General features: G+C 45.2%; 3 protein-coding genes across 7 annotated transcripts; 1 reads left to right on the top strand and 2 right to left on the bottom strand.

Annotated features, from left to right (window-relative positions):
• Window positions 1-989: 989 nt before the first annotated feature.
• Window positions 990-10,571, top strand: LOC119273662 (D-xylose-proton symporter-like 2). Of its 5 annotated transcripts, XR_005134949.1 has the most exons (16): window positions 1,135-1,271; window positions 1,423-1,538; window positions 1,961-2,039; window positions 2,126-2,185; window positions 2,295-2,361; window positions 2,458-2,582; window positions 2,669-2,770; window positions 2,851-3,219; window positions 3,419-3,466; window positions 3,661-3,723; window positions 4,033-4,113; window positions 4,425-4,523; window positions 4,716-4,853; window positions 4,981-5,121; window positions 10,039-10,152; window positions 10,271-10,571. XR_005134949.1 is itself a non-coding variant. In XM_037554762.1 (15 exons), the coding sequence occupies exons 2-15, from the start codon at window positions 1,260-1,262 to the stop codon at window positions 5,107-5,109; spliced, it is 1,488 nt and encodes a 495-aa protein (XP_037410659.1). In that variant the 5' UTR covers window positions 990-1,128; window positions 1,211-1,259; the 3' UTR covers window positions 5,110-5,264. The 5 variants fall into 5 exon arrangements, 4 of the variants coding, with proteins under 4 accessions (XP_037410659.1, XP_037410667.1, XP_037410663.1 ...); XM_037554762.1 differs by lacking the exons at window positions 10,039-10,152; window positions 10,271-10,571 and adding an exon at window positions 990-1,128 and having other exon boundaries at window positions 1,211-1,271; window positions 4,981-5,264; XM_037554770.1 differs by having other exon boundaries at window positions 10,039-10,571.
• On the bottom strand, window positions 6,385-8,985 carry LOC119273651 (cytochrome P450 85A1-like). Its single transcript, XM_037554748.1, has 7 exons — window positions 8,025-8,985; window positions 7,638-7,821; window positions 7,464-7,543; window positions 7,215-7,377; window positions 7,037-7,143; window positions 6,832-6,950; window positions 6,385-6,747 (listed from the first exon to the last, which is right to left on the bottom strand). Exons 1-7 carry the CDS (start codon window positions 8,778-8,780, stop codon window positions 6,636-6,638), a joined length of 1,521 nt encoding a protein of 506 aa, XP_037410645.1. The 5' UTR covers window positions 8,781-8,985; the 3' UTR covers window positions 6,385-6,635.
• Window positions 10,572-12,571: 2,000 nt separating the features above from the next.
• LOC119273639 (wall-associated receptor kinase-like 18) lies at window positions 12,572-17,095 on the bottom strand. Its single transcript, XM_037554741.1, has 6 exons — window positions 16,904-17,095; window positions 16,274-16,447; window positions 15,424-15,679; window positions 15,115-15,337; window positions 14,898-15,018; window positions 12,572-14,131 (listed from the first exon to the last, which is right to left on the bottom strand). Exons 2-6 carry the CDS (start codon window positions 16,436-16,438, stop codon window positions 12,683-12,685), a joined length of 2,214 nt encoding a protein of 737 aa, XP_037410638.1. The 5' UTR covers window positions 16,439-16,447; window positions 16,904-17,095; the 3' UTR covers window positions 12,572-12,682.
• Between the last annotated feature and the right edge of the window lie 1,129 nt (window positions 17,096-18,224).

Raw genomic sequence — 18,224 nt, 5'->3', positions numbered from 1 at the left:
CTATCGTGAAACCGGACCTCTATGAGTGCTTTACATGGCCGGACCAAAGCTATTCTAAAAACTAGATCCATTGGAGTGGAAAGTACTCAAGATATAGAAGAGGACTCAAGCAGGTTTGGTCCTCTTTCTCTGATGTGTTCTTAGAACCCACTACCCTCCCTCCTAAAAGACCATGTGACCACCGGATTCGAAAAGCTAATTATAGGTTCTTCTCTCCATCGAAACAATAGGGCCGTTATGCTTATTACTAAACTTGTTGAAGAGATGAAATAGAACCGAGGTCTATATTTTTGATCAGAGGTTAAATCGATCATCAGATACCTCTGAATTGGTGGAATCACCGGGTTCTTCGCTTTAGCGACTATAGAGAAAGAGAAGGCTCTCATCTCATCGCCAACACTACCACGACATGAGGGGAGCCGAGGGCCCAAATCACGCGCTACTGATGGAGCCATACTTGCCACCTTATTGACTCTGTGACGCGCTTGAAACAAGGCGGAGAGAAGGAGTGCACACTTAAAGCAAGGTGGAGAGAAGGAGCACACAACTAGGCGAGAATCGACACATGCCAAAAGGCCGCAAGTAGTAGGTTGAAATGAAAAGATGACGCTGGTCCTCGCTAGCTATCTGAGGCAGTAGTCGGGCATGTTTCGTTAACCTTTGGCCTACATACGAATATACAGGGATGGGCCCCTCACCCACCTCATTGTTGCCGGCTAGCCGGAGAGGAGAGGGGAGGGGACAACAATGGAGAAATCGGAAGAGGAGTGTGTGGGGCCGGAGCAAACAAATCTCGGAGGAGGGTTTGGTATCATTGTTTGTGTGTGAATATGGCTAAGATGCTCTTTTTGATTGCAATGCCTATCCTTCTCTCTGCAAAAAAAGAATAACTTCAACAAGCACATGCAGCCGGTCGCGTGCATTATTGTTAGTGAAGGCGACGACTTCTTTGCAAGAAACAAATTGAGAGGTGAAAAAAACTGTGGAGATAAAATTAGAGTACTCTAATAAAATTGAGAGAGAGAGGGAGGGAGAGAGTCGTGGAAGCGTGGAGAAAGAGCAGGCGTGGACGACGACGACGACGTGACTCCTCCAGGGCCTCCCACCTGGTTATGGTTAAATCCTCGGGTACGTAACACAGCCTCGCCTTCCTCGTGCTACGCGATTGTGGTTAGGTACCAACCATCTTCCTCCGCGGGTCTTACTTCAGCACGGCGCGCTACTACTCCTAGCACGGAGCAGAGCAGGACAGGACATTAATGGCGTCCAAGGTTAGAACTACTACTGTTCTTCTTCCTCGCCCGCCAATTTCCCTTTGTAGCTGCTCCCCCGCCTGCCCCTGGCACGTCGTTGGCTTTCCACCAGTACCTTTCGTCGGCTGATCGATTTCATCGGCTCGGCCGGTTCGAATTTCTGGTGCAGGGCGAGAGGGATGTGGAGATCCACGTCTCCTCCCCGCCGCCCGACGACCGCGACGCCGCTAGGCCCTTGCTGCCCGCCGCCTGCGAGGCCTACTCCGTCTCCGCCGCAATCCTCCCGTACGCCGCTCAACTTCTCCTCCTCTCTACCGCTCGCTTAACTGATCGTTCATTGCTAGATTCAGTTTTTTTTTAACTTACTGCTGTACTGCCACCACCCATGCTGTTGCTGCTGCTTCATTCATCTGGGGTCTCCTTGGGTGGGAGCACTGCAAAACCATCAGCTTACTCTGCAACCAAAAGACTTGTAGAATTGTAGTACTACTCCCTCCGTTCCTAAATATTTGTCTTTCTAGAGATTTCAACAAGTGACTACATATGGAGCAAAATGAGTGAATCTACACTGTGAAGTATGACTATATACATGTGTATGTGATAGTCCATTTGAAATCTCCAAAAAAGACAAATATTTAGGAGCGGAGGGAGCAGTACATAGTACAAAACATATCGCCTATCTGAATGCTTCGTTGTACTGTCTGCAGCTTCTTTTTCCCAGCTCTGGGTGGGCTTCTCTATGGCTATGACATCGGGGCAACATCTGGTGCCACCATATCGCTCAAGGTACCACTTCCTCACCACCCTCCCCAGTCTCCAACGCCACAACAGCTTACAGTTGGTCATAATTATCTTCTGTGCATCGATTGCAGTCCCCCACATCCAGTGGTACAGCATGGCACGACCTGTCATCAGTGCAAACCGGCCTCGTGGTATGCTCCACTCTTAACATCAGTCCAATCTTCTGTAATTATGCCATCACCACGTTTGGCCTCATTTTAGTCTGCCGTGTGCCTTGTCGTTCCATTGTTTGCGATGCAGGTCAGCGGCTCACTCTATGGTGCTTTGATCGGATCCGCCACGGCATTCACCATTGCGGATTTTCTAGGTACGCATGTTCTGCTCTCCTCGTGCTCTACTCCATGCTATGCTGTGCAATCTATCTGTTGTTCTGATATGATCTGTGCCTAATTGCTTACCACAGGAAGGCGCAGAGAGCTTGTTGTTTCTTCTATCATGTATTTGATTGGAGCTCTTCTCACCGCAGTGGCTCCTAACTTCCTTATCATGGTGGTTGGTCGCTTTTTATATGGCATAGGAATTGGATTGGTAACGATACTTAATGTCATACTTGAATTGGATATGGACACATACATACATTTCTATATGAGGCTTATGTGAGTCGCTTTCATTAGGCTATGCACGCTGCTCCAATGTATATTGCTGAGACTGCTCCAAGTCAGATTAGAGGCATGCTCATCTCTCTCAAGGAGTTCTTTATTGTTCTTGGGATGCTTGTAAGTTCATAGTAGATACTTCTTTTCCCCTTCTCCGCCCACTTATCTTCCAGCCTACTTATTTCCATTTCCTTCTGCAGCTTGGTTATATAGTAGGCAATCTATTTGTTGAAGTGATTTCTGGTTGGCGCTACATGTATGCCACCAGTGCTCCGATATGTGTCATTATGGGCATCGGAATGTGCTGGTTACCTTGTTCACCTAGGTGGCTTCTGTTATGTGCCACACAAGGAAAAGGAGATCTGCGGGAGACAAAAGAAAATGCTACACGTTGCTTATGTCGATTGAGGGGTCAAGCGTCACCTGATTTGGTTTCGGAGCAGGTCAATTTGATTCTGGAAGAACTCTCATACGTTGGTGAAGAGAAAAAAGCAGGCTTCAGTGAGATCTTTCAAGGAAAGTGTCTCAAAGCAATGATAATTGGATGTGGTTTGGTGTTCTTTCAGCAGGTACTCTCTTCAATCTTTTTTGTTGACCTGTCCTAGAGTTTTGTTCGTATATTCTCCATGATATCAGGTTGATCTTTTCAGTTCAAATAATATCAGGCTGATCTTTTCAGTTCAAATAATATCAGGTCGATCTTTCCAGTTCAAACAATATCACGTTTTATGTGGTGTTTATTCTTCTCCTTCTCTATGTATTTGCCAGGTCACTGGTCAACCAAGTGTGCTATATTATGCTGCGACAATTTTTCAGGTACTAATACTTCTGCATATGAAATTATTTAACTCAAGTATGCCATTATCTTGTGTTAAGGTTGCCATTTCCAGTATAGGGGTGGGGGGTCAATCTTGCAGGGCTAGTTGGATTTGCATGTCATTGCCTTCAAGCACCATCAATTTTTTGCTTTTCTTGCTGTGTTATTGATAGCTATCACTATTTGCACACAGAGTGCTGGATTCTCTGGAGCATCTGATGCCACTCGTGTATCAATTCTTCTTGGCTTGCTGAAGGTAGGTGCCAAGTTTTGCACAAGTTTAGTTTAAACTTATAATAACCAGCAGTGATATCTGCCCACTTTAAGATGGTTCAGAGGTTTCACACGTACAAATTATGAATGCCTTGAGAAAAATTCAATATACACACGGTGATTCCATATTATTTTTAGTTGAATCCAGCCCAATATATGCCTAGTTAAGATTTGATGCAATGCTGATAAATGCATAAGAAAAATAGTACGATTTTCCGTTAAATTGCATATGTCTGTGTTTGTGTGGAAAAAACAAGAAAGTATTACTAATGCTGTGGTTTCATCTCTGTAGCTGATTATGACTGGAGTTGCCGTTCTTGTGGTTGACAAACTTGGCAGAAGACCATTACTAATTGGTGGTGTTAGTGGAATTGTAAGTCTGGCTTCAACATGTAGATTTCTTATTTGAATATGACCAACCACAAAAACATAACCAAGTTGAAGTTAGTATTCGAATGATTTCTATCATTATGTGTAATGAAATGATATATTCATATAACTGAATAATATCTTTTCATGCATAACTATGTGTCTCTGTGGAACAAGGTATTGTTAACTTTCAAATATACCCCAATGTTGAAGGCTATCAGGGGCTAGGAAGCATGATCGTTTTTTTATCAGATACTTTGATGGAGATGTATCCACACTTATTCACACTTTGCTGTTGATGGTTGTTATGTGCAGGCTGTCTCCCTATTCTTATTGTCTTCATACTATACCTTGTTTACGGGTGCTCCTTATGTGGCTGTAATAGCACTTCTACTGTATGTTGGCTGCTACCAGGTACTTACAGAGTTGGCTTACCCTTATTTGCCATAAAAATAGTACAAGAGGATTTCAGGGAGGAATATATTTAGCCTCACCTTTCTGAAATACTAGTTGGCTTGCATTTACACCAAACTTTGAGCAGTTAAACTTTACCTGTGAGTTAAATTTGTCTCTTTGTCTATCTGATAAGAAGTGGTTACTTTGCAGTTATCATTTGGCCCGATTGGCTGGCTTATGATTTCGGAGGTTTTCCCGCTGAAACTGCGTGGCCGTGGATTGAGTGTTGCTGTTCTTGTGAACTTCGCCTCCAACGCGCTTGTCACTTTTGCTTTCTCCCCACTAGAGGTACAAGCCTGCTGCTCTTTCCTTATGAGTTTTGCCTTGGTCCTGGAGTGTATTATCAAGTTAATCCTTTCTTAAGGTTAGTACTATCAAGTTAGTGATCTTTTCGTGTTTCTGCATTGTGCTGTAGGACTTGATTGGCACCGGGGTTCTCTTTGCTTCGTTTGGGGTGATTGCGGTGGCGTCTCTCGCATTCATATTCTGCATTGTGCCTGAAACAAAAGGGCTCACCCTGGAAGAAATCGAAGCCAAACTGTAGATCCAACTATCTGTAATCTCTCATCTTAGTTAGCATCTTCTTTACTGCTCTTATTACTCAGCTATTTTGTATGTGTAGTATTACATTGAGAAAACTACTTATTTGCCTCTGAATAAGGTATATCTAAATAGAAGGTGTCCAAGTGGAAGGGTCTTCATGAGCGAAAAAACATCGAAGGGCAAAAACTGTGAAATGTAGAAAATCGTGAAAAAATTGACATCAAAACGTGTGCAAACACGCATAGAATCGAGAAAATTTAGATAATGACATCCAGCAAAAAACTGTTTAAGCACATGAAAAATATGTTCTAAAACCTACCAAGTTTGTGATATACGTGAAAAATGAGGTCCTATTGCAAAGATACTCTCAAGCAAAATATTGTTAGGACGTACCAAAAAAGTTCTGTACCAACCCCCATGTAGTGAGATGAAATTTGAGAAAAAAATGGTATTGCCTGAGAAACATCTCTGGCGTAACGCAGTATATATATTATGTACCAACTCATGTAATCATCGAAAATTGGGCAAATTATGTACCAACTCAGGAATCAGTTCGACCTTCTTTTTTTTGGTAGAAATAAGCTTGGCCTTTCTTGATTATCTGACATGGAATATCCTTAACTAGGCTAACTTTTTAATCTGCCCAATTATTGAGTACATTTGGCAATCCCTAAGCAAGCCATTATACAACTCGAATACAGTTGACTATTTAAAATCTATGGAGATAAATACATAGTATTGTATACGACCTATGAGTAACAATTAAGATACAATGCACTTGCAGTGTCTCACGGTGGGTCGGTACAATCCCATGTTCCCTAGCATGTGCGGATGTGCCCATACAATTGGTTAGACATCTGTATTTCAATGACCTCTGAAACATGATCATTAATCAATATGTATGCTGGTTAATTATTTTGTATCGTCATATGAGTTCAGACTGGGGACTTATTTGGAATATTCACTCTTTAGTATTATAAATATGAATACGGAGTTTCATAAGCAAGTCACATACTTGCCCATGGTTGTTCAAGTACATTATTAAATAAATCATTGAACATGGTAGCATCTTGGGCATATTCCAAACACATTCTTCATCGACCCTTTTCTAAATAGGGGAGGGAAACTATGCTGGATTGATTCCAGCTTTGGTCAGTTTTCATTTCTTGTATGCAGATTGATTGATGATTCAGTCCATATCTGAATTAGCTGAGACTTTGATGATCTGTTGATTTTCATCTCAGCTCTGAAAGAAATTTCTGAGGGTTTGGCCTGCTTGCACCAAGTTATCATACTGCATGCATACATGTCAATAAAATACCACAAAGACCAGCAGCACTTCATTGTCCCTTTCTTCTATTTGACTTTATTTTGAAATTATCAGCTAGCTAGGCTTGATCTTGGCTCATCCAAGAAAAGGAATTAAGAATTTGTTTCATCTGTTGGAGTATGTAACAACTAAGGAAAATCATATAGCTTCATAATTGGATGCATATCCTGACAGATTTACTAGATGTGCATCAGTCATCAGTGCATCTTGTCCTTGCGTATCGGCGTGAGCTGAATTGGGCAGCCATTCTTGAGCCTCGGAAACATTGCCCATTTCTCAAGGCTTGTATCGTGGTCTGCCATCTCCCATCTGAAAACATCAGAAATTTTAATTTTAGTCTCCAGCTCATATCTGTTTGCATCAAATAAAGAAACTTGGCTTTAGAGTTGAAACCTGAAATTTGTGACAAGGCGATGAAGGAATATTAGCATCATAATCTTGGCAAGGTTCATCCCCAGGCATGTTCTGCTGCCTGCTCCAAATACCAAGAAGCTGTATGGCTTCATGTCATCCTGTCCATAGCAACAACATCAATCTGTCTACATCACAATACAATAAATATCTACTATAATTTCTTCAGGCTTACAAGAATACATACGTTGAACCTGGAAGGATCAAACACCGTCGGATTGTCATAGATGGCCGGATCATAGTGTATGGATCTCGCGTCGACATTTACGATCCAGTCCTTCTTAATGTGGAATCCTGTTGTTACTTGTCTCTGTCAATAGTAGCTTCCAGCGAGGAGGAAGAATAAATCAGAGAGGTTTAGTTACCTGCAACCCGGCAGTCCTTGAGTGCCACCCTTGGAAACCAAGAAACTATGGTGGCCATCCTCAGAGATTCTTTGACCGTCTTGTATGCGTAGTCCATGGTGTTCAGATGTTGTAGGGTAAGAGGTGCATCATTGTGCTTGGATGCCAGATCCAGCTGAACTGACTGCATATACATATACAGAGAGAATTGCAATCAATAAATGAAGTAATTTATTCTTCATATATGGGCCAAATATGCAGCTCACTCACTCTTAGTTTCTCTTGGAGATCTGTGTTGTCGCCCAGGTACTTGACCATCCATGTAATTGCTGTTGCTGTTGTCACTTGCCCTGCACTCAGTTACGAACAAGGGTTTGTTTGTAGCTAACAACTTAGAAAGTCTTTATAGTTAAGAACTAAATTAGGACTTGCATACATGTATACCTGCAATTATGAGTGTCAAAATGTTATCCAGAATCTGTTCATCCGTGAGCGCTTCTTCAGGTGAATCCATATGGCTCTTGAGAAGAAGGGTCTGCAGAAAGTCGTCGCGGCGATCTAGTTTCAGGCCATTTTCTCGCCTCACGAATATTTCTTGCCTCAGTACATCCATGATCCTCTTCCTTGCCTGACACCAACAGCAATTCCACACCAAGAATCTAGCTAGAAATCATTCCCTTCTTGTGAATTTGTAGTGATTAAAAACATGTATACTTGCGCGAATCTTGGTATCTAGTCAATCTAGATCGGACAGTGATGGTTTCGAGTGGCGGAAAAAGTAAAAAGAAATAAGGAAAACTGTAAAAACATTAGAAGAAAAAAAAAGGGTACCTGTAGGCCTCTGTAGAACCTTGTTCCAGGCAGCCTGATTGGCAGCGCGAGCATGGCTTGCGTTACGTCCATGACGTCGGCCTGCAGCTGTCCCAGCTTATGTGCATCCTCCTGTGGCCCGATGAGCATCTCGCAGATGGCCGTGAAGGTGACGTCGAGCGCGGCGTCCAGCACGACGGCCCGGCCCGTGCAGCCGTCGGCCAGCAGCCGGGCGGCGATCAGGCGGTCGAAGGCGGCGGCGAAGGCGGCCGTGGGCGCGGCGGCGAAGAGGCCCGCGACGGCGCGGCGCATGCGGCGGTGCGCGCCGTGGGAGGTGCAGAGGAGGCTGTGCTCGCCGAGCAGGTCGGCGACGGTGCGCACGTAGCGCTTAGCGAAGTGGGGCGGGTCGGCGGCCAGGAGGCTGGCGGCGGCGGCGCGCGCGCGGGAGGAGAGGAGGAAGACGTGGGTGCGGCCGAAGAGCACGGTGCGGAAGCAGGCGCCGTACCGGAGCGCGCGCGCCTGGACGAAGTGGTAGAAGCCCCTGCCGCTGCTGTTGTCCGCCAGGAAGGACAGCGTCTCCGCCCCGACCGCGCCCCGGCACCAGCCGCCGATGCCCCCCGGCGGCGGGCTGTTGCCTTCTTGCCGGAGTTGTGAAGCGCGTAGGGCGCGGAGGAGGAGGTAGGCGATGCCGCCGACGACTACCGGTAACAACAGCAAGACGTGAGCGGCCGCGAAGCGCCATGCCAGCTCCGCCGTCGTCGGCGTCGACGTCGACATCGTCTCCGGCCGGCGCGCGCGAGCTAGTGACTAATGTGGTTTCACTGGCGCTAGCGCTGGCACGCACGCATATCTAAGCAGACATGCACGCGCGATATATGACCGAGTCTGGTACAACCATTCTCCAGATCAATCATGGCGATGGATCCTGGAGGGATACCTGATCTGATGGATTCCAACCGCACTTGCGCTAGTTGCATCGCATCTTTTCCCGCCGTCCCTCGCTTGCGTTTCAAGATGAGTATCATCGTCTCTCTGTTCACGCAAATAAGTACGTTGACGAGATGCGGGATGTCATTTCATTCCATTCCATTTGCATGTCGAGTGCTGTGTGTCGTCATGATCTTAGCTTCCAGGTCACAGGTCAGGCAGGCAGATATGACCAACCAGCACGAACCAAAGTTCAGTCAGCTTTATTAGTCGAGTTGTGTGTTTTCCCATTGACTGAACGGCCGCATATTCTGGTCCAGTCGAGGAGTATCTCCAGGAAGAGGAACCCACCCAATTTCCCACTCACTTAACCAGTGATGACTTGTCGCCCGCATATCTATGGGCATATGGCCTTCGATCATCATCATATCATTCGTGTGATTAACCTACCTACCTAGCAGAGTAGCTACTACTCCCTCCGTTCCGAATTACTTGTCTTGGATTTGTCTAGATACAGATGTATCTAGACTCAATTTAGTGCTAGATACTTCTGTATCTAGACAAATCCAAGACAAGTAATTTAGAACGGAGGGAGTATAAGTTAAGTACTGGAGCTGACGAAGAAAAGTAGACACGGAGGCGATAATTCAATTCGGAGTCCGGGCTCATCTACACCTGGCGGACAGTAAAATCAAAATAAAAAATAAAAATAGTAAAAAATCAAAAAAATCTGAAACATTTTCCATGCTAGAGAAGACTACTGCTCTCTTTTATATATTGATTGATCAGATTCAACGTTCATATTAATGAGCATGATCGCTATCATGCAGAGTAATTTCAAAGAAATTTTGATTATTTCGGTGGCTACTGAAATACTTTAAACCCCCAAATTCCGAGCCAGATAAAAACGAATTCCAAACAAAATCAAATTTATTCAAAATTACTCTCATCCCATAATATAAGAGCGTTTTTGACACTACACTAGTGTCAAAAACACTCTTATATTGTGGGACGGAGGGAGTAGTTAAAATTAAGCGAATTCTGGAAAATCTGAAAGAATTTTTTAAATTCCCGAAATTTTGCCTATTGACCGTGCTCCTTTATCCAGGCCCGTGTTATTCAGAGCATGAAGAATTATTCTTATTCGGGAAAAGAATCCGAGCATGGAATTTCTTCAAGGGTGGAGAAAAGGAGGGGATCAAAGTCACCGTAGATCCGGGTGGTACGATTGTCGCCATAGCTTTCTCTTTTTCACTTCCACTACGAATGCACGCATGATATGTGGCATTGCCCCTTGCCCTTGGGATCGCGAGTGTTAAATGTGCGTGGAATATTTTCAGAACAAAGACAGATGCCGGCGAGTTCAGTGCGTAATCCAGGCCGTGAGTGCCCAGGGTATCCGCACGTGTGAGGTCTGTTCGGGAACCTGCAGGTGCTGTTGCACAATGCACAATGCACAATGTCTAATGCTCATTGGTTATCAAAAAGTTAGACGTTTCTCCGGAACAAATAACATTTTGAGTCCTTTTGTGTCTGTGATGGCGTCTACACAATCCACGTAGGGATGCAAATTTGTGACCTTCATTGTACCCTGACTTTTGTAAATTTAGTTCATTTGGTTGAACAAATGGTCACCCGCTATGCCGATGGAACGCTTGTAGTCATCGCCTTGTTGCGTGAATAGAGGAGAAGGCAGGAAGGCACCAGAAGGGGACGCAGTAACCGCCCTAGGTGGCGACCCATCAGAGACGCAGTTGATGATAGCGTGGCGGAGAAGACGAGGGGAGCACAAGAGTTCAAATTCAGTCGCCATCGTCCGCTTCACTCCCGCTACGACTGAGGGGGAACGTTAGAAGTATAATTATGTTTAAGTTAGAGATTAGGAGTTAGAGATAGGATTGATTTAAACCATGGTATTAGAGCGGTTAGTCTCACGACGCCGATCCTAAGACCTTTCACATCTTCCGCAGCGCGCCGCCCCCGGGGAGATTAATCTCCTCTTCCGGGGGCGCGGCACCCGATCGATCAATGATCTGACCGGTTCTTCCCTAGATTAGATTAGATCCAGTTTTCGAATTCCCAGTTTCCATCCAGTAGATAGATACTACTATTTTCTTTAGTTATAAACCCTAGAAATCGGTGCTTCAGCAGCGGGCAAGTCGCATCATCCAGCCGGTCGCTACGGACTTCGTTTGAGAGGAGCAATCGGAAATCCACGCGCGGGCTGATTCTGCATATCCATGCAGCCCATGGACATCCAAGGCGCATGCAGGACATGGGGCAGCACCGCACGGGAGGAAATTTACTCCATGATCTGTACATCCATGCAGCCCATGCGCATCCAGGAGCTCGAGCCTCGCGTGGCTACCAGCCTCCATCGACTCACGCGACCTCGACGCTACACCCGCGCGCACGTTGTACCCGGCGGCTCCAGCGCAGGCTTCTCGGAGGCCGCATATCGTCTACTCGCCATCGACCAGATCGACACCGTCTCCATCATCCTGCCCCAAAAGCTGTTGTCCGATCCAATCGGCCACCCGCGCATGAGCAGAACAACGGCCGGGCGACTTCGACTGGCGAGAGGCCCAGCGCATGGCACGGATCACGGGAGAGCTGTTTCCCCAACTCCATCGACTCCAGCGCGCGCCCTACAACCACGACCCACGACACCAAGATGTACACCAAGCCGGCCTGCACCTGCCTACCACGCCTGTGCACCGGTCATTCTTCATCAAGCTATCGATCTACAACTACACCGATACCTCCCGTGCCGAACGACATCGAGCTGTACGGCTACACCAGGCTACGAGCCAACACGCCGCTGCAGTGTCAATGCCAACCCTTCATCGCCAAGGTCTTCATCAACGTGATCTTCACCAACATCATCGTCAGACACACCGCCCGCCGCCTCGTCCACAAGATGGACAACTAGCGTCCTCTGACAGATTTTTCTGCAAGACGCGACCTCGACGACGGTAATGACCGCGTCACGACGACGGCATCGACCGCGTCATCCACGACGGCACGACCGCGTCATCGACACGACGTCACTACAGTGACGACCCTACACGGCTACACGGTTTTGGCAAAACCGATGTGTGCTCGATGGGCTTTCTCCGGTCTTGGCAAAACCGGTGGACTCATCGCCGACGGCACCCTCTGACATTCGCAAGGTGCACCGTCCATGTCTGCAGCTCCGTCATAGCGCATTCTTTGCGCCTCCGGCTTTGTGCGGTTTCATCATCCACGATGACTACACCATCGACCACGACTACCTCGACCACGGCTACATCACCATGATCGGCTACCTCGGCGTTGACATTAATGGCTACGTCTACAGCAACTCATCGGCAACAACTCCAGTCAACAGCGTCCGCGTCGTCACTAGCGTCCACGCCACTCCCGCTGTGACTGCGGGAGGGAATAGAGGAGAAGACAGGAAGGCACCAGAAGGGGACGCAGTAACCGTCCTAGGTGGCGACCCATCAGAGACGCAGTTGATGATGGCGTGGCGGAGAAGACGAGGGGAGCACAAGAGTTCAAATTCAGTCGCCATCGTCCGCTTCACTCCCGCTACGACCGAGGGGAAACGTTAGAAGTATAATTATGTTTAAGTTAGAGATTAGGAGTTAGAGATAGGATTGATTTAAACCATGTACGACTTGTCCCCTACTCCAAGTCTCTTCACATATTGTACTCTATATATATCCCACATCTGGGTCAGATCAATACAACAACACAATATTCAGTCATCATACAATTTCCACAGCGTGCCTTAACGAGTCTCTCCTATTCCTCCTGATCATCATAAGTTGTTCCATCACCTCCGTCATGTCTGGTCGTTCCTTACTGTCTTCTTTCAGGCACTCAATCGCAACCTTGCCAATTTCTTCCAGGGCGAAAATATCGTCGTCTTTAGTTGCAATCTCCTTGTCAAACATTGCTTTGCCACTCTTTCCTCTCTCATAAAGCTTGCGGTACTCGGTGACCAGGATGCAGTTTTCATCAAATACGTTTTCCTTCCTGGTAATGAGTTCCAAAAGAATAGCTCCAAAGCTGTAGACCTCACTCTTTTGTGTTACACGTCCAGTTATCATGAACTCTAGGTCCACGTAACCCATATTAAGCAGCATCAATTGGTTGCGTGTATCCCTTGATTCAGAGGCCTGGAGCATCCTCTTCTTTTCCAAACAGTAAAGCTTAGAAAGCCCAAAATTTGAAAATTTTGGTGCCAACTTGTCATCCAGAAATATGTTGTCTGGTCTGACATCGCCATGTAGTATGGGTTGATTTGCGTACGAGTGCATGTATCTTAACCCCTCTGCAGACCCAATTGCGATGTCGATACGCAAGTCTAAAGGAAGTTTTTGTTTGCTGCCGTGGAGAATGTCCTGGAGGCTCCCATTAACAGCAAATTCAAATACCAACGTTGGAACATCCACCTCCAGGCAGCAACCATAGAGCTTGAGGATATTCTTGTGGATCAGTTCTTTATGCATGTCTATTATCACCTCAAACTCCTGCCTCATATCATCGCTTAGTGTGATGAAGGTCTTAACTGCCACCACGGTATTGTCAGGAAGAATTCCTTTGTAGACTTTACCAAACCTTCCGGTACCAAGAAACTCTGAATTGTTTTTTGTGATTTTCTTTATCTCCGTCTTTGTGAAAATCGTTAGGCCCCTGACATTCTGTAGGTGTGGGCCACCATTCCTCACGAAATTCCTGCGTGCTTTCCAGCTAAAGATGTTCAAGTTTTTTAGCTTCTCCAAGAAGCTAGATTTAGAGCCGAAAATGCTTGTTCCTGGTCGGTTAACCTTTTGCTCCGTATCTTGTGCTTCCCGTAATGACCACTGATCTGCATTTTCTTGACCCTGCTGGCAGTGATCTTCCGTTTCTGGGCACTCATTGATATCCTTTATAAGGCTCTCAGCTACAAGCTTTCCAATTGTTTCCTCAGACTGTTCCTCGAGTAAACTTGGCTGCAGCTCGGCTAGTGAACTGCTCATGCCAGTTTGGCATGAATAGTCAGCTCTTGCTGTTTTATCAAGTCTATCAATTATGTGCTGCACAACTGGTCTCTTCTTTGGGTCCAAGTCCATGCACTCTATCCCGATCTTAGTGCATACTCTTACTTGTTCTAACTGTGTGTGCCCCCCCTCTGGTGCCTGATCCAGTCGATTCATCCAACTTTTAACTACCTACAAAGTTGCAATCATGAGTTACTATCTGTTTTACATATTTGCACAAGGAGATCAACCAAAAAAGAAAAATATGCTTAAAATAACATCACAAAAAGCAAAACATATGGTTGTTAATTTGATCTTTTTTTAAAAAAAAATGGACCTGAACAGACACATAAGAATGATAGAACATTAAATCATCATAACTACACCTAATTAGATTGCATCTGTATATAAATAGGTCAAATACCTACACATGGTAGCTAGCAGCAATTCTAGATAACTTCCGAAATAAATTATCATAACTTTACTCCTAGGTTTGTTACCTGTATTTTGATCCAAGAAATATATAAATCCCTCTTTCTTCTCGATGTCTTTTCCATGGCTTTAGTTATGTAATAATAACTTAAGAGCAAGAAGACTTTTCACCTATAAATTGATGAAGGGTGAACTTTGATTCTGCATATTGATTTATTGCCATGCACAACTAAACTCCACCTGTTGTGCTTAGTACAACACAATTGTTGATTGTTATTCTTCAGAACCTTAGTCTGAGTGTTATCTTCCTCTGTTTTTCTACCTTGCCTGGTTTCTCCTTATTTGTCTCCAGCTTGCAGCATAGGTTCCTTTCTAGCTGCTGTTTGGTAGCTTAGGTGCCATTTACCTGCCTGGTTTGTTCTGTTGGTGGAGGAGCGTTTTAGCTGTAAAAAACTACTTTGGTTTCTTCAATGAAATCGGGGGAGAAAATCCCTTTCAATAAAAAAAATGCTTAAATTGTTCTTACGTTCTCCTCTTCAAAATATCCCTTTGCTCCTGTCAGTATCTCCATGATTATAACACCAAGACTATATATATCTGACGCGAATGCGATGTGCCCTCTATAGAATTCTGGAGCCAAGTACCCCCTAAGGAAGATCATATAAAGTTTGATCAATGAATGCCCAAATGAAACGTGGAGTCACAAATAACCAAAATGAAGAGCTTCCAACATGCTGGCTTACTGAGATCCACATAGATGTTGAGTAACAGCTCGGGTTTGCCCTTCATCAAAACACCGCGAGAGACCAAAATCAGCAATTTTGGGTACCATGCCAATGTCAAGCAGGACATTAGCAGGCTTAAGGTCCAAATGAAGAATGCGCTTCTCATGAAGGTAATGTAAGCCTTCACATATTCCCCTGATTATTCGATAGCGCTCTCGCCATTCAACTCCGCAAGATGCATCTATACACGAAAGAGACGGATTTTTATGAATTAGTTTAGATTGACGGCGAGTAAATAAATACGGAAGAAACAGATTATGATGGTACCAGACATATGCTTATCAAGACTCCCTTTGGGTACAAACTCAAAACAGAGTAGCCAGTTTCGTACATCTGCCATGACAAGCTTCCCCTCATATTCTGCCATTTTTCCTTGTGTGTCAGCACAATACCCCAGAAAACGTACTATGTTCTTGTGCTTGGTCTTCATTAAGCATTTAACCTCTCCGTGGAATTTACTCTCAGTAATATCAACTGTGTTGGACAGCTTCTTTACAGCAACCATCCGTTTTCCGATCATTCCCTGCGGCCGTGAACCATATTGTCAATATCCTCGGCTTGAGTGTGCCTCGTGGTGTGTTGTAGCTTGCATATATAGTTTAGTTTGCAGAATTCGTTAAAAAGAAAGGAGTTTCCATTTAACAAGACAAAAGACTATCCATTTTCATTAATCAAGAAGTGTTAATTAACAAGTTGCCAAGATCGTAGCAATAATCTTAAGTACAAATGAAAGTCTTATCTCCCACCAAATCCTAATTTGGCGCTTCCTCATAGGGAAAAAAGAGTTTTATGCATATGTCAGAGTTTTATGAACAGTCGTTCTGCTTCATGAAAAACAGGGCTTTCCGTACTGATGCAAAAAAAAAAGGAGTTTTATGCAGATGTTACAAGAATTTTATAAGCAGGCATTCTGCCGAATTCATGAAGCAAAGATAGCGTAAAGTATTACATTGCTACAACATACTCCAGACTCGGCTGATATCTGTCATGTTCCACAACAAATGCTATCCATGTAGTATAGCAACAAATGCTATCTATCTACTGTAGTTTTTAGATTTTGCCGATTATTAGTTTTGAGAGGCAGTTTGAGAAAAGAAGCTGATTAAAGGCGTGGTACCTTGTAAACCACTGCGAATCCACCGCTGCCAATTTGCTGATCAGGGGAGAAACGGTCTGTGATGTCCTCCAAAAGTGATAACGGCAGGTCCGTTGGCTCTGCGCTGTCATCGAGCAGCATCCTCTCCAGGATGCCGTGTCTATTACTGCTGGCTTCGCCGTCCATTTGCAATCACTGAAAGTATACAATGAAATGAGTACATCACCCCTGAATTAAGGGAAAATAATGCCCATTATTTGTGAGGCTAGCTACTACCCAATCACGCACAAACATCTGGAGGCTATCTAATCGTGCTAGGCTAAATCTAGCTAGTACAGCAGCTGCATAGCCGCCAGATCCAGTTCTACTGCGCACGCTCTCAGCTCGCCCGAGTCGGAGGCTGCCGCACCCGCAAGCGAGCCAACAGCATCTACGGCCGCCACTCCACTGCCCACCGACGGCCGCGCAGCCGCATGGCAACCGCGGCTCCCCGGAATATCACCGAAAGTCGATTTGAGAATAGCAGGGAAACTGAAGGATGAAATTATGATGATGCGGTAGGGGCCGGGCATGGTTCAATTTGCATCCCAAAATTAAAATACGCAAGAGACGATTAAGCTACAAAAAACAGATGCATGCGTACATACATACCTTCAAGGAGGACAATTTATCAATGGATAGGCGAAGTGATCCTCGGGCGACTAGCTATGAAATCGAGATGTGAGGAAGGACAAGGTGAGCGAGCTTCAGCCTTTCCTTTGATTTCTGCCTATCAACGTCTCCAGCCAATCACACATGTCTTGTGTTTTTTTTGTTGACAACAAAAGTCCAACTATTGGGGCCGTGACTCTTTTAATTTTTTTGACTCTTTTTCTTAACACAGTACAGAAGCGAACGCTCATACCTACGCGCATACAGTCACCCCTATGAACGCACACACGCACGCCCTATCCTTATGAGCACCTTCGAAAGACTGAGCTGGCCTATCATCTTGAGATTTAGGCGCCTCGTCATCGACAGGAACGTCTCCTCCCACTGAAAGCGCATCATCAGAAATCCTGAAATAAATCCAAAAACAATGCAAACAACAGGACTTGAATCTGGTGGACTGGGGATACCAATATCCCTCTAATCACCCAACCACAGGAAAATGATGCTGGAGCAGTGGCGGAGCTTCAGAGGAAAACCTAGGTGGGCCAGCCCAGAGGAGAGAACTGCAAATGATGGGCTGGGTTAGGCTCCAAAGTATAGTAAAGAAAGAACTGCAAAAAACCTGGGCGGGCCATGGCTAAGTTCGGCCCTAACTAAGCTCCGCCACAAGCTCATGCGACGTTCGCATCGTCTAATCCATTCGCGACTCCCCCTGCTGCGTGCCTAGCCGCCTCCTCGTTGTCCGATCTTGTTGTCCTGTCCCTCACTGCCTTTTCCTCGTCAGGCGGATCTAGAGGTTCATGACGCATGGGCAGTGTTTCCCGAAAAAAAAAAGACGCATGGGCAGTGTTAGCGTGCAGAGCCCCCTCGTCAGGCGTCTTTTACGTCGACCGTCTCGTTCGTGTGTATGTGTATGTGGGTAGGGGTCCGGCGATGGTTCCCCCGGCACTTGGCCCACTCAATTGAGGTGGTGGCTTTCCTTGCTCAGATGGAGTGTCAAAGAACTTCTGATTTTCAAAGCAAATTGTAAATAAAACAGAAAGCCAAATTCTCTGTCCAGTAATTCTAGTCAAGTCCAATAAATACCAAATTAAATTAGTGGATAAAGAATTTTTAAAAATAATGCAAAAAGAATCAAATCATTTGAACTTATAGTTTAAAAGTTAGAGGTGGTCAAAGTTCAGTCAACATAATCATTTAATTGATTTAAAACGATTTAAACAGAAAATCATTGTCGGCCACATCAAAAGCGTATTTCTAAAATACGCTTTCCTTGTGTGTCCCACCGGTTGGCTCTTGTACGCTTTCCACTAACGTACCG

Source organism: Triticum dicoccoides, chromosome 1A (genome assembly GCF_002162155.2).
Source record: "Triticum dicoccoides isolate Atlit2015 ecotype Zavitan chromosome 1A, WEW_v2.0, whole genome shotgun sequence".
Lineage (NCBI taxonomy): Eukaryota > Viridiplantae > Streptophyta > Magnoliopsida > Poales > Poaceae > Triticum > Triticum dicoccoides.
Note: the sequence above shows the minus strand (reverse complement) of the source record. Positions and strands in the feature narration are given on the sequence as shown.